This window comes from Phalaenopsis equestris, unplaced genomic scaffold (genome assembly GCF_001263595.1).
Source record: "Phalaenopsis equestris unplaced genomic scaffold, ASM126359v1 Scaffold000107, whole genome shotgun sequence".
Lineage (NCBI taxonomy): Eukaryota > Viridiplantae > Streptophyta > Magnoliopsida > Asparagales > Orchidaceae > Phalaenopsis > Phalaenopsis equestris.
Window position 1 is genome coordinate 960,644 of NW_018164549.1, and position 17,247 is coordinate 977,890.

The 17,247-nt window shown below is 36.2% G+C and overlaps 1 protein-coding gene across 1 annotated transcript; it reads left to right on the plus strand.

The window, feature by feature from the left end:
- Positions 1-15,501: 15,501 nt before the first annotated feature.
- On the plus strand, positions 15,502-17,017 carry LOC110020841 (RING-H2 finger protein ATL1-like). The gene has a single exon (XM_020719100.1). The coding sequence runs from the start codon at positions 15,829-15,831 to the stop codon at positions 16,795-16,797; it is 969 nt and encodes a 322-aa protein (XP_020574759.1). The 5' UTR covers positions 15,502-15,828; the 3' UTR covers positions 16,798-17,017.
- Positions 17,018-17,247: the final 230 nt, after the last annotated feature.

A 17,247-nucleotide genomic window follows, 5' to 3' on the forward strand; every position in this document is an offset into this window, starting at 1 on the left:
TGGACATTTGAGATGGATTTGGGGAAATTTGAGTCTTTAAAGGGCAATTTGGGGATTTTAGTTAAAGATGAACAAATTGGCCAAATTACATCATATGCTAGTTGAGAGAAATTAAATTGTGAATATTTGGGATTTATTGGGAAATTTTTGGAATTTTTGGAATTTTGAGCCCAAGAGGGGTATTTTGGTAATTTGGGGGTGCTTTAGGGGTAAAAGGCTAAGATGAGTATTTTGATAGATTTGAGGTAACAATCATCAAAAATAAGACATGGACCAAAGGAAACCCCATTTTGGGTCCTCTACATAGTGGTCTTAGCTAAACCATAGCCCTAGGGCTAGTAGATTTAGGGGACCATCTACATGAGTATCCCAAAAGATCAAGGGATCTAGGTTAGAAATTTGAGCTCAGGGTTGTGAGTGATTGTGAGTGCAGATGAGTGTAGTGAGTGCTTTAGTTCCAGACCAACACCCAAGATCAACCCTAAGGTCCAACAATCTTAGGGGTGACTCATCCCGAGTTTCTTCCACAGTGACCCCACCTACTAAGTACATAGAGGTTGGGAGCAATATGTGGAACTTCAGGTTGAGTAAAGAAGAGGGTAGAATTTCTAATGGTGAGGGTTCCAAGTCTAGTTTTCTAGGAATAGTCAACAAGAAAAGTCCTATGGCTAGACCTTAGGCTACTAAAGAGGAAAAAAACTAAACCTCAACCAAAAATGAGGTCAACAAGGTTATAATCCAATTAGCATCAAATGTGGATAAACTTGTGTTCCTAAAATTCATTATTATCAAAGATATGATTCACTTAAAAATAAGAATCAATACTAGGTTAAACATGATTTAACCCAGCATTGTTATGTGAACTTATAAAATACTTATAATTAACTAATAATTACAAAGCATTTGTCTATCTCAATCTAATGAATGGTGCACCTCCTCTATGTTTCTTGTTTACAAATTTTAAATTCTAATCACACTACCATAACTTATGTCTTCTATAATTTAATTAATTTGCATTCTTTAAGAAGTTTGAAGCATGTCCTCTAAAATATTTTGTGATTCAATCTACTATAAGAAATCAGAACCTTAGCATTTCCTCAACTCCTTTGAGCTGGCATTTACTTTAAACTTTATACATTATCCCTTTTCCCAAATTCATGTAGATCATAGTAGCAACCCTAAGTCAAGAATCTCTCTCACCTATGCAAACAAGCAAGAGTTGAGAAGATACATAAAACAGATCTAATGAAATTTGTAATTCCTTTTTCTTATGAGAATTACATTATTTGTTTATATAGAGAAAATTTCAGATTCATTTACAAATATTAAAAATAAAATATCTTGATTTCATGTTATGGTAAATATAATAGAAATCATTATTGTCCTTTCTTTCCACCTGCTAGCTTGATCTTCTTGTTGTCTTTTCTTTCTAGCCATCACCTTGATGTTGTTTTCCGCTGACAAGATGATTGGCTTAGGAAGTACCATTAGCTTGGGTCAAAGTGTGTTGAATCTTATCTTAGGCAATGATTTAATAAGGACACGCGTTGGTTGATCCTGATTATTTATATAATGTATTTGCATTTCTCCTGAATGATGTGATCCCTTATGAAATGATAATCTTAATCTATCTCAATGTACTTTGTATGTGTCTATCTCAATGTGCTTTGTATGTGCATGAAATCATTATTTACTATGGTCATTGTAGAGAGATTGACATAATATAATTTGGTTGGTTGATTTTTTGACATGCAAGTCTTTAAAAACAAAACAAAACAAGATGATATATGATGTGACAACTGCAAGTGTATAATATTTGGCTTTCGTAGAACACCTAGCGACCATGTGTTGCTCCTTGATGATCCATGAAATAGGTGTGGCACCCAGGAATGAGTAGGAACTTGTGGTGGCTTTGCGATTTTTAGAGTTAGCGACCCAATCAAAATTTGAATATACATGGAGTATAAAATTTGCTAAAGTAATTAGTGTGCCAAAGTTAGTGGTGCCTTGTAGATACTGGAGTAATCATTTTAAGGTTTGGTAATGATGGGTTGAGGGAGTATGCATATGTTGACATAACTGATTTATAACAAAAAAATATATTATAAGTTATTATAGTAAGGTATTATAGAGAACTTATGAGTTGTTAATACATTGTTGGATCTTCAAGGGGCTGATTTTGTATATTATGCATATTCAGTTTGCTAAGCAATGGGTAGATATTTATTTGCATCCTATCATGGTTGCATTATGAAGAAGTTGTTAAATATACATTTCTTGTCCTAGGAGCATATAATTGTATGTTCTTATGATTTGAATTCCCAAAAATTGAGATATTAGCCTCATGCCTTTGATTTGGATTTGATTGCAATCTGCCTTTAAGTTCTTTTATGATAGAAGCACAATCTCATGTAATCAGAATATAATTTATATAAATAAGAACATATATGGGATTGGTCTTTTGCCTTGAAACGAGTAAAAATGGGTTAGTTTTGCTGAATCAGAATCCATTCTTTTCTCTTTTTTTTTTTTATTTTTTTTTTGAGAGAGACGTTCCCTCTTCTGAATAAGTCTTTCATTTAGATCATAAGAATGATATGGAGAAGAAAGGAACCGAAAAAGCAGGGACATATGACCTGACCCGCAATTACATAGTTATTTAGTTCTTGCAGAGACATATCAACCAAATTGACAGACACTGTCGATTTAACGAGTCGACAAAAAAATATCGATTGATGTGATCAGACCAGTGGTGGTTGATCGATTAAGTCAAAGATAGTATGTGTGATGATCGAGCCGGTGGAGGTGGTCGATCGCCAACGCATACAAAAATGGATGCTTTTAATGCATTTTTTTTACAATTCATGCACCACACTACATGAATGTGAGGGCATGCAAGTAAATGAGACCCAATCAAATTTGGCAATGAAGCATACTTGCCCTAGCAATCTCATGGATTCTAGGATTATAGATAAAATTGTAGTTGACAGTTTGTTACGTAATGTAACGAATCTGCTTACGATCGACATGATGTGAGGAAATCTTCCATGGGATAAAATGTTCATCTAATGAAGATTTCTTTGTGGACATCACACTCACGTTCTAAGAAATGAGGAATGAACGAGTTTTTCTCATTTTCCAGACCCAAGTAGCCTCAACCCATTCATCAAGAGTTGAGGTCACCGAAAAACCACAGCATTTGAGTTATCTGGACACATAGGTAGAGACCTAGATCTTTTGGAGCGGTCGCTCAAGGGTTCATAAGGGAGACAAAGAGCTCGTAATTTATGGGGCTTCCTCTAAGCACAAAAACCTAACCTAAATCCTTTATCATCCAGACCTAGAGGGCTTAGTAGGATTGAAATTGCAAGGGTTTCATGAGTTCTCGCCATCGCAAAGGTTGATGATGCATTCTCTTTGTTTTCCATGCTCCGACTTCACTAGGAGGGAGCTCTCCTTCCTCCCTTAGGAGAGATGTTGTGGCTTTCCTTCTTCCAAGTGGGATGAATCTCTCTTTTCCCAAAGAAGATTTGAAGTTCTTCCTCCAAGAAGCTTCTCTAAGGTCTCCCTCGCACTTTTTCAAGAAGTTGATGGAAGAAGAAGAAGAAGAATGGAGAAGATGAATTTGAGTAAGAAGACTTCTCTAAGCTCTCTATCAAGGATTTTCTCCATAAATTTCCTCCACCAAGATTCTTCTCTTTGAAAATGACTTCAAAACCCCATGGAAGTTCCTCTTCCAAAGATGGGAGAAGAGAAAGATGAAGAAGACTTACCAAGAGGCTTTCTTTAGCAAAAAATTTAAAGTTTCCTCTTCATGCTTATTCCTTGGTCAAAAATCCAAAGCCTTCTCTTCTCCAAACCCAAGCTCCCCAAAATCTCAAAAATCTTATCTCCTCTCAGCTTTTTTGGTTGCCCCCTTTTTTGTTAGGCTCAAGGCTCACTTTTCCCAAGATTTGGCCTCAAGAGCACATTAAAATTAGGGCATGAAAGCAGACAAGAGCCTAAGCACCGTGTCCCTGGTTCCTAGGCATTGGGTCTGGCACCTGGGCAACACTCCCCGAGCGCCTGCTTTCCATGACTCAATTTCTGGTTGTTCCAGAGCTATTTCGGGCTCCTAGGCACCTAGGCTAGAGCCTAGACACTGGGGCCTGAGGCCTAGGTGCCCTGGACCGACTCTTACTTTCCAGGTTCTTGGTTTTGAGCCCATGGAGGTTAGTTTGGGTGCCCAAGCGCTGAGGACTGGCTCCTAGGCGCCGAGGTCTGGCACCTAGGTGCCGGTCTAGCTCCGAAAAATCCTAATTTTCACTGAAAATGTCCAGTGAAGGATTTTTTCGATCCTTAAAATATGTGAGAGTTTGCATGACTAAAATGTGGTCCCATAAATTCAAAAATAAGTATTTTTATGGGCATCACATAAGGGATCCTTATGCTAGTGAGTGCTTCGAATTATGATGCAGGTGCAGTGTCCTAAACGCTGATCTTCCTAAAAACGCTTGCAGGAAGGTTTTATGGAGTTGTCGAGCTACGAGAGGTTACGTATGCACATTATACACTCCCATAACATCCGAGAGAGACTCCAAACATTCGTGACATTAAAAATCAATGCTAACAATGTGGACAATGCTTATAAGATTTATTTTCTTATTTACGTTATTTTGTCAAATTGTGTATATTGATGCAATCATCAAAGATTCATGTTTAAAATTTTGTAAAATTTTGGGGTTGCAAAGTTTGTTCTTGTTGTGTTGAAAGTTTATATTGAGTGAAGGAAATCATATTCTTGTTTTCATGTATTTTATTAATAATTTGTTATAAATGCATTTAAACAAATTGTTCAAACGATTCCACTCTGCCATGATAGGATCAATAATATCCAATTAAAAGTATAAGTATTTAAACACTAAACTTTGATATACAATATAATGCTAGCCTTATGGCGCAATAATTAGATAACATAAGAAATATTCGAAATGTGGAAATTAACTTGATGATTTAGGTGATTTTGGTGGAATTTTGGATAGATATGAAAAATAAGAGAGTTTTTTTTTCCTTTTTTGTTAATATTTTTTTAGATTAGATTATTTATTAAACCAATTATCTTAATCACTATGCTATAATTTATGATTTGGTACTCCAAATGAGTGTCATTTTCTTCATCTATCTTGATTGAATTTTACTTATTTTATTCCATATAGTTCTACATCATGAACAATTTTAATTCTCGGTTAATTATTTGTAATTCAATAGGATGTTTTGGATTCAATTTTTTTTAAGAGAGCATATAACTTCTCAATACCATGCTACAAACTATTTTTAAAATAGCAGGCGTTCTCTCAAGAATTACTTAACATTGTTGTATTGATTAATAGAAAAATTTTATCTTCTGGCATTAGTGATCCAAAATTATGTAGCCAACAATCATGAATCTCCAATAAAATTGCGTAGACATTCTTAATGATAGTTTTGTTCTAAACTATCTATATATATTTGAGAAGTGAATTTATATCATTTATTATTATTTATGCTTTAGAGCACTTTGTTCAAATTATGTATGATTCTCTAAGAGTTTAAGAAGTGCAACTGTTTTCATATGATGCTAACAAAAATTTTAAAATTATCTTCCTTATTTTATCGGCTAGCCTCTCTAACTTTGTTTTTGTTTTAGGCAGTTATATGTTTTCAAGTAGATTCAAAATTTGATTTGTGGTCATGGATTGGATCCTAGAACCACAAGTACATTCAATTTTTAATCAAATCCGTATGTTATGTGGATTGGATACAAGTCATGTTTGACCTGATTTTACATTGACCCGTTGATTAGGCTACTTCATATTAATACAATTAGTCATGGGCGTATTAATTTGAGAAAACAATGAAACAAAGAAATAAATGTGCCCTTCATAGTAACACTTTAGTTTTCAATTAATAGAAGGAAGATAATGTGAGTTATTTTGTCATCAATGATTGTTCTAGACCATTGCATTTACATAAATGTATGTTTGAACTAAGTTTAAAGATTCTAATATCAACATAAGTAATAATTGTAATTAGATCATCATATCTGGATTGGAGCAATGAGATTTGATGTTAATGATGTTTTGAATTGAATGATCATTTTTTGGTTAAGATCTTGAAATTTTATTCTAAAGATATGGCTCAATAAGATGTTCAACGTGATCTTGTAATTAGGTTAAGCTTGATTCTTCAAATAATTATTCATACATAAAATTAAGCTATGGCAATCCTAACTTATGACAATTTTTTAGAGGTTGTTCGAAAGGTTACAAAAGGAGTGTCGTAGATTCCTTTCGCATAACTATTAGGAATCCTGGCATTTGGCATGGAGTATAAATTCAATGAAAAATAGAAATGAATTTAGAAATCATTCCTTAGTTATTTTAGGTGGAATTGAAATTCGATGGATTTGGTTGAGCTTTAAATACATAGCTCTATCAAAAGTGTTGGTCACCACCACCTCCAACTATCGTCACCGCATTGACTACATCCTACGATCGTAGCCACCGACAACCACCTCCGACTGTCGCCATTGTCATCGTTACTGGCCACCTTTGGTCATCACCGTTGACTATTGCCTCTGTTTTGCTACCAACTTCGACCACCATCATCATTGGTCGCCACCGGCCGCCACCTTGGACCATCACCATCAAGGTTAGCATCCCTGCCGCCAGACGCCACTACCGCCTCTAGTTGCCACCGGCCACCACCTCAGGCAGCCGGCACTAGTGGTAGTCACCTTCGTCAACCGTCACCTTTGACCGCCGCCACCCCTGCCTACGGTCACAACCAGTGCCGATGAAACCTCTGCCGCCAAAATTTATTAAAAACCTCACATTTTTTAACATACTTTGTTTTCATTTCACATCAAGCTATAAGTAAAAATGAAGTCACTCATTTATTTTACAATAAACAAAATAACTCTAGAGTACTTCAAATACAATACATTACTCATTTATTATATTCATTTTACACTACATTTCTTTCTATGTCGACCAAACATTCTCTTAACCCAAATCATATATAATATTGCAAAACATTTTTTTAAGATCAAACCATTCTACTAATCACTAGATGTTTAAGATGAGCCATACTTTATTTCGAAGAGTATATCAATCACTTGCACTACCTTTTAGTCAGCCAGTCCTAGGTGAATCGATAAATACCATTTGTACATTTCATTGACTTCAACCTTCAGAGTTATTCATAAAATTTCTCTTAATTTGGTCAAGCTCGTCTTAAATCGGTCCTTTATGGCCTCTTTTAGCCACATAAATGCTTGCTCTTAACAAATCAATGGTCAAAAAGCTTGAGTGTAATTGTTGAGCTGACTAATTTATTCAATCAACACCTCTATCTATATATATCCCCTGAGATTGAACTAATTGAGGCAATACATATTAAAAATTACTTCAATGTGATAATTAAACTGATATAAAAATAATTTAAATTACTTTATTTTTTTAATATTTGATTACGATTCTAAATTAAAATTATGAAATTATATTCCTTCATTTCTAGCAATCCTATCAAAATCAAATTCTTCCGATTTGCAGCACTGTGACAAAGCCTTGGGTATCTGGCCTAGTTGTAGACCACTCAATTCCTATGCATTTGCAACACATATAACACCTAAACTTAGTTTTTTTACATTTATGTCATCTTATCCATTCATATTTTACTTTTAGAAAGGCGAATGATTCTAGTAGCTTATATATAGGAAAAATAAAAATTAGGTGTATGAGATATTATGAGGAGTTGGGTAGTATGTATGTAAATTAACAATCCATACCTATCCAATGCTCATATTCACCACCAAAGATGACCCTTGCTAGAAGACGGAATGCTAGGGCACGCTTCATAATAACCAGCAATATTATAAAGCTCTTCTATTATATAGCTTTTTACCTTTCCACCCTTCCGCTTTACCTATAAATAAGTGTAAAAAGTAGTAAGTTTATATATAATACAAGAAATATAAATTAAGATGAGTGTGGTTACCTAGCTTTTCTTCAAGATGTGAGTGAGAGCTAGATATTATCACTAATCTCAGTCCCATCTTGATATCAGATTGTTCAACTGTACGTTAAAAAGATGGGGATTCCTCTTCCTCCACCTTCGAACAATCCAACAGACATACATCACATCTTCTCAATAGAATGAAAGAGAGGAGCATAATAGGACCATTAAAATTCCTGATGGCACATATCAAAGCAGTAGTGCATTAAATACTAAATTATGAAGATTATTCTACTGGAAGGTAAAAATCCAAAATCTCCTTACTGTTAATGGATTTGAATCATTTCAAGACAGCATAATTCCCCAGCCACAACAATATGGTCTTGATGATATCAAGAATTTAAACAGAAAATCCAGATCATACAATATGGAAATTGATGCATCAAAAACTTTATGCAGTCATTTTATCAACCATCTCTCCATTCATATTACCATATACCATTCACCTAAATAATATTGTTGCAATTTGGAGTACTCCCAAAAGAATACTTGAGTTAGCAAATAGATCACTAGTAATGAGCTACACAATGTCACCATGGGCACCAACAACACGGCTCGGTAATGGACTGGCATAAAAAATTATAGTTGACAACATAGCAACCCTCGAATGACAAATTGACAATGAGGATACTATCTTCAACATCTTGAATGGTCTCTTAGCTAACGATCAAGGGTTCGAAATAACAATCATAACTAACCTCAATATTATAAGTCTAGAGAACTTCGGCTCTCAATTACACAATGAAGAGCGTAATCTAACAAATGAGGTAGCCAAAACCGGCCAGCAGCCCAGAACCATATACACACAAAAACAAAAAGATAGTCAATAACCTTAACACAACTTCAATAAGAATTACTAAAGGAATACTTCCACAAACAACAAAACTAAACAAAAACCCATAGTAACATGTCAAATATGGTACAAAAGAGGTCAATTTTCCTCTCAACCGACACAGGGCCAATCTGCAGTACAAAACCCACAACAGTCCCATCATACAATGCTTTCATTTCAATTACTACAACCATAATATAGAAATGGGTGTTTGACACGAGGAAACCAAACATCTTACACCACATTTGGAGAACCTTCACTAACCTCTATCATATATGGGCATTGATGAAGTGACAGTAGAGAATTGACAAACGATTTAAATCTCTCACACAGGCCAGGACACCTTACGCACTCCAACTAGTAAGCTAACTTTCCCCAATTCTTAGAGCTCCTAAACTATCTCAAAATCTTATTTCGATGTAAAAACTCACAACATACAATCAATGTTGATATCTTTCATGTTGATGGCTTTTGAATACAGGACTTAGCATCCCACAACACCCTCCTCACTAGATAAATTGAGAGAGAACTCTACTATATCACACCTTTTCACTCTAGCATCTTCTTCAATAAGTAACCTTAGAGGTTGGGTCATTCTCATCTTAAAGTCCTTTTCATCATCTGTGAAACACATCCTCAACACAACGTACAAACCTCCACTCTTTATCAAGATAATCATCATAACAAAAACTACAAACTCCCTTTTCCTTCTAGTTCAACTACTTATCCTCTTCCTCAAATGTTACATTATGATGTATCGGGTCCATTTCCCTACCCTTCCATAAATGGTTTCTTATACTATGTTCTCTTTATAGATGTTTACTCTCGCTTTTATTGGTGTTTTTCCATGGTTCATAAATCAAGAACCAAATTTCATTTCATCAATATACATACAGAATCAAACAATAAAAATTTCAAATACCTATAATCAATTGATGGAGGAAGCGAGTACTTATCTTACCACCTCAAAACCTATCTACAAGATCATGGTATTATACACTATCTAAATTGCCCATACACCCTTGAACAAAATGACATCACACAAAGGAAGCATCTACACATTATAAAAAGAACAAAACCCTCCTCAATGTTGCATCCTTACCCCCCTCATGTCTGGATAGAAGCAATTCAAATTGTCACATATCTAATCGGTGGATTTGGTTAAATTTCAAACACAACTCTATTAAAATTGTTGGTAGTCATCGCTACTGGTTGCTGTCACCGACCTCCGCTGTTGTTGGCCACCGGTGGCCACCTCCAGATAACACCCTTGTTGCATGTCACCTCTGGCAACCGCCTTCACCACCATCACCACTAGTTGCCACTGGCCGCCACATCCGGCTACCGCCGCTACCGAGTCACATAATTACCTCTGATTGGCCACCACTGTTGTTATCAACCTCCACCGACCCCACATGTTCCCACCGACCTCCACTTCTAGCAACTGTCATATGTGGCGGCGTATGTCACCTCTCGCAACCACCGCCGACTACGATCCCCAACATTATATTCGACTTCATTTGTGATCATAATTTATTAAAAACCTCACATTAAAAAAAAAAACATTGCTTTCATTTCATATCAAATGAAATAAAAAAAAAAGATAAAGTCGTTTGTTTATTTTACATTGAATCAAATAACTCCAAAATTCTTCAAGTATAATACCTTATTTTTGCATTACATTCATTTTACATTATTTTTTTTCTACTGACCAAAGAGTCCCTTAACTGAAATCATAAACAATATTGCATAACAATTTCTTTTTAGATAAAATCATAATATTAATCACTAGATGTTTTAGATGAGCATTATTTTTTTTCTAGAGTTTATCAATCACTTGCCCTTCCTTTTAGGTAGCCAGTCTTAAGTGATTCCATTAATAGTATTTGTACATTTCTTTGACTTGAAGCTTTAGAGTTATCCACAAAACGTGTCTCTTAATTTGGTCAAACTTGTCTTAAATTTGCCCTTTATGTCCTCTTTTAGTGGCATAAATGCTAACTCTAAACAAAAGTGTGATAGTTGAACCAACTAGTTTGTTCAATCAACACTAGTGAATTATATCTATATCTATGTATAATGTATGTATATATATGTATGTATTTATTTATTTATTTATATGTGCATATAACATTTACCTTTTTAAAAGTTAGTTGTGCTTTCGAATTAGTTAAATTGTATCTGGACCATCAGACAGAGCTAAAAGCAAGCAAGCAAGCAACCAACCACATATAATGCGTTGTCGTATAGTATTTTGTATCCGCATGAATCTAACCTTCAATTAGTATACCGTGCGCCATCTCACCCAATTTGCTGTCCCTTAAATAGAGTTGCATTAATGTCAAGAAAAAAGGAATTACAGAACTAACATATCAATTCCCATAATTCTTCCTATTTGCAGCACTGTGACCAGGTGCCATGGGTATCTGGCCTAGTTGTAGCATCAGCCTCAATGTGGCTATGTAATAAATAATCTATATATATCGTAATTTCTCTCTAATTACATGCAATCCTCATTACGCACTAGTTAAACTCCAAGATTAAAATGCAGTTGTTCGACTGCCTTCTAATTAGCCTACAAATTTTTTTTGAAATTTTTGCATACATACCACTCACTTCCTATGTATTTACGTGTGTTACATAAGCTTTATTTTCTTACTTTTATTTCATCTTACCCATCCATGAAAAGATGTATTTCACTTTTTGGAAGTAAAAAAAGTGATGTGGAAGATTTGGGCAGTACAAATATAAGAAATAAAATTGAGGTGTTTGATATATAAATACATAGTTGGGTTGCGTTATGTAAATTAACAACTCATACATATCCAACGCTCCATGCTCACCAACAAACATTGCCTCCACTCCCTCAAAGTGGTTCTGCCATAAAGAAGATTGAAGACTAGGGCATGCTTTGTAGCAACTAAAAATATTGTACTCTTATGATATATAGCTTTTTACCTTTCTTCCCTTCCGCTTTACATATAAATACGTGCAAACAGTAGTAAGTTTATTTATAATAAAGGAAATAGAAATTACTGTGAGTGTGGATATTAGCTTTTCTTGAGGCTGTGAGTGAGAGCTAGATATTATCTCTAATCTATGTTCCTTCTTGGTGTTAGAGCATTCAGCTTCTTAGCAATACGACATGGATTCCTCCTCCTCTACTTTCCATAACAAACAAACAAACAACACCTTTTGGATGAAATGAAACTTCAAACCAAAAATCCAAATTATACACAATGAAAATTGGTGTATCAAAATTTAGCAACAACCATTCTATCAACCATATCTCCATCCATATTAACATATCTTATTCTCCTCAATAATGTTGCCATTTGGGGTACTCTCGATAGAATACTTAATCAACAAATGATCACAAGTAATTCTACTTAATAATGAGATGCACAATGACACCATGGGCACTAACAACATGACTTAGTACCTGTCCAACATCAATAGTGGACAAAATAACAGTTGCTGGAGCACAAATTGACAATGAGGATGTATCTTCTACACCTTGAATGGTCTCTCAACTAACTATCAAAAGTTCAAAACAATCATTAGACTAAACTCAATATTATAAGTCTAGAGGACTTCTAAGAACTCAGCAACCAACAACCCTACTCACACAAAAACAGAAATGCAATCAATAGAGACAACCTCTACAACCACCACAAAAACAACACCATATGACTACCTGTCTCTAAATAGAACACCTCAAATCAAGACACATGCTCAACCTCCAACATATAATGACAAAAACAAAACCCAACACCAGTCGATGTGGTATATATATAAATCAAACAGGAGAACGATTAAAGAAGTAAAAATAGAAAGAGAAAAATCACACCAGAAAAGAACTACACAGCAGAACACATAGATTTATGTGGTTTAGCAAATTGCCTACGTCCACGGAGTTGCAGAGAATTTTATTACTTGAGGAATTTACACCAGTCGATCGTCTTGACTTACAAGAGAAATCTCTTACTTCGTTGCTCTCTGTTCTTCTCTCTTTACACCAAGATACACCGAAGAAACTCTACACCGAGATACACCGAAGAAGATAAACTTACAAGAGAAATAAAGCTCAATTTCTCTTATGCCATAAGCCACCAAGAAGAAGTCGATGGAGAACAATCTTCTTCTTATATTTTCTTTCTTCTTTCTTCCTTTGCAAAGCACGCACACTACTTGCACTTCTCTTCCTCTATCCCGAGGAAGCCCTTCCACTGTTCTGTGGAAGTCAGAAGAAGAACTCAAATGGGTTGCACTGTGACTCAGCGCTAAAGGAGAGTCGCCCGAACCTTTTATCACGAAACAACAGAAATGAAACAACGACTGTGGAGGCGGGAGGAGCGGGAACAGGTATCACGACAGAGGGAAAATAGGATCATGACTTTTCATGATCGGGCGCGGGAGCAATGGCGCCGATTCGCGAAACAGGAGGAGAGGTAAGCGGGAGCGGTCGGAGGCGGGATCGCGATAAGGCTCCAGCACAAAAAATTCATAGCCCTGCAACAACAAGGCACCTGAATTCTAGTACCTCCCTCACCCAACCAACATATGTTGTGGGTTGCAAATGGACATACAAAACAAAACATCATGTCGACGGCTCAATAGCTAGACATAAAGTTAGGCTAGTGTCACAAGGGTTATCTCAACAACATGGAATTGATTACCATGAAATATTTACCCTAGTGGTCAAATTCCCCACAATTCTTATGCTCGTTGCAATTGTCACAACACATGACTAGTCAATACAGCAACTCGATGCTTCTAATGCATTTCTTCATGGGAAATTTGAAGAAAATTTACATGAATTAACCACTTGGCTTCATTGACCAACAACATCCCAATGTTATACAAATTACATAAGGCAATTTATGGATTTAAACAAGAACCTCAATAGTAATTACTCATTCTTGACCATAATTACGCACACATTTACATAATAGTCTATGTAGATGACACACTCATCACAGGAAATTCCACCTCAGCCATAAACACTCCAATCCACCCACTCAGACAACAATTTCACCTCAAGCAACTAGGACGGGTGTCCCACTTCTCAGTATTCAAATTCAATACACACACACAAGATGCTTTCTCAATCAAAGTACCTACCTCACTAAAATACTCACAGAAGTAGACATGTGCCTTTTCAAACCCATCTTAGCTCCACTTCCCACAAAATACAAACCATTTTCAGACCCACACCTCTACAAACAACTCATAAGCTCTCTCCAATACCTCACAGTTACACGATCTGATATCACATTTACAACTAACGTGCTCAATTAGCACATGCATAACCCCACCACTCTTCACTATCAACACCTCAAACACCTTCTTAGAAACCTAAAAGGCACTACACACTTTGTCTTTCCCATTACCACTGAATTACTCAAGCTGACCCTACGCAAATGCTAGTTGGGCTATAGTTACATAACAAATAGGAAATCTACAACAAGCTTCTACATTTTCTTAGGATGCAACTTTATATCCTGGTTAGCCAAGAAAAAATAAACGACCTACCTCAACTAGAACTTCCATCGAAGCTGAATATAGAAGTACTATGGCTACAACGCTACTTCAAGGATTCACCAACGCATCATTAATGTGGATCATGATCTACAATGACAACACATACGCCTTATAGCCCTAGCGCATAACCCAGTCTTTCATGCACGCACAAAATACATAAGTGAACTATTACCTCATTAGGGATTATCTCAAAGCTAAATAAATCTCACATCAACACATCATGATTGAAGATCAACCCGCAGACTTACTCACGTAAATTTTCCCAATAGCTTGTTGTCAACAACATATTGTTTACCACATCATCATCTTGAGGAGGGTAATAACACATGCATATCTAAGGCTTCACATTCACCACCAGAGATCACCTGCACTCCCATAGAGTGGTCCCACCAGGAAAAAGACGGAAGGCTAGGGCACACTTCTTAACAACCAGTATTATTATATGTCTCTTCCGTTATATAGATTCTTTCCATTCTACCCTTCTGCTTTACCTACAAGTAGGTGTAAACAATAGCAAGTATATATATAACAAGCGAAATAAAAATTACTATGAGTGTTGTTACATGGCATGTCTTCAGGCTCTGAGTGCGAGCTAGAGATTATTATCTTTCTAACTTCTTAAATGCTCCAACTTATTATCATGGGAAATAACTGAAAACCACCCATCAAATGCTTATATTCACAAAATAACACGATGACCGGCCACTCACCATTCTCTACGATTAGAAATTCTAGAAATTCTTCTACTTTCTTATAATTTCTCTGGTTAAGAAATATGCAAACAACACACCATAACTCTATTTATAAAATAATAAAGTATATATATAGTTGTGGAAAATCATAAATTCCTGTTAAATTACAAGCATAATTTTCATCTGATAATTTATATCACTGAAAAATTTAACTGTTCAATGATAAGACTCCAACAAATCCAGCCCACTTGAGCCACAGACTCATGTCTGCCAATCGATCCAAACCATCATATCACTTGGCATCTTCTTAGCTGCATCAATGGCCATGAAAAGACTGCCAACCCAACCTTTTCTTTCCTTCATTTCACTAAATAGCAAAACCCGTTACAAATTTCCCCTTCTAGGTCTCTTGCTAATGATTCCATCCACAATATGACAAAACTCAGTGGAACAATAATATTTCATGACACCTCACTCATAAAAAGAAAAAAAAAATGAAATTTTGACATACAAACTCGCAACTCACTCTCAATTTTCAAACTTCCTGCCTCATTTTTCTTCCTGACTTCCTGTTTCAACGCCCTCAGTACCTCATATCTTCACCACCACCCATTGCTCTACATGTGCTTACCATCTCTGTTCTGACATTTCTCTATATCTCCCTCCATCCTCTGCATCTTTCATGGTCAAATTCTGCATCAAATCTTCAGCTTCTTAACACATTCCATGCCTCCTGAGAGAGCACAACCTCACCTCATAATCCCATCACCACCACCACCACTACAAACTCCATCAAACTCTCTTGTGTCCGGTTTCCCAATTGTAACAATTTCCATTATAGGCATCCTCGCCACAGCAATTCTCCTCATGAGCTACTATGCCTTCGTGACCAAGTGCTGCTTGAACTGGCATCAATCCAACACCATCAGCCAACTAATCCAGCTTCGCCTCCGCCATAATCGACACCATGACGACATCTTAGCGCTTCAGTACTCCGTCATGCTCGACATCCGTGGGCTCGACGAATCGACAATTCAAGCAATCCCCACATTTCGATATCGAACAGACAGAGTGGAGAGTTCCTCCAATGAATGTGCGGTTTGCCTGAATGAGTTCAAAGAAGGGGAGAGGGCTAGATTGTTGCCTAACTGCCTTCATATCTTCCATATCGATTGCATTGATGCATGGCTTCAGACGAACGCGAATTGCCCGCTTTGCAGGTCTGAGATCACGACCACTGAGCCAATAGTCACCAATTCAATCGCGGAGGAAAATCCAGATCAGAATTCAGCTGAAATTGTGAGGATTGGTATTGAAATGGGGCATGATGAGGCGCATGTGAGTGATGAAGATGGTAATGGTGGCGGCCATGAAAGGTTTGCAGAGCTGAGGGTTAATCGGAAAAATAAGGCTGCTTTCGTCTCTTGTATGGGAGATGAGTGCATTGATAGTCGAAGCAGAGGTGGAGAGTTTGGAGTGCAGCCCATGAGGAGATCTTTCTCCATGGATTCTTCTAATAACAGGCTACTGTACATTGCAGTGCAGGAGATACTGCAAAAGAATACAAATTTCTATACCAGTGGTGGTGAGGAAAGCAGCAGTGGCAGCCCTGCTAGGGTTAAAAGATCATTCTTCTCTTTCGGACATTCGCGTAGTTCGAAGAATGCTGTTCTACCGATCCTAAATGAATTGTAAGGTATCACGGTGTATTTGGACATTTTTTTTTGAAAGATTGCGAGTAAAATGGAGAGGGTGAATTTTGGATTTGAGGAGGAAGATTACTGTAAAACACATTGAATTAGTGGGTGGTTTCTTCTACAAATTTCACTCAAGTTTTCTTTTTCTTTTTTTTTTCATTGAATTGACTTAAATTTACATGGGCTTGATCAATGGAGATAAGAAGAAAATAGGTTTCCTATCGGATTTTGGTTCAAATCTTGTGAGGAAGAGTTAATATCAGGATTTCATCAGGTGATTTTGTATCTGTATGGCTTGGATGAGCTGTCTCCTAATTAAAAACAAAAGAAGTGAAATAATAATTAGGAAGATTTACATACATATCACTTAACTTTATTTACATATCAAATCCTTTAACTTACTCCAATTTTAGAATGTATTTTACCACCTTATATATATATATATATA

Excerpts from the sequence above, each read along its gene's own strand:
- LOC110020841 (XM_020719100.1), top strand. The coding sequence starts at position 15,829 with ATGCCTCCTGAGAGAGCACAACCTCACCTCATAATCCCATCACCACCA.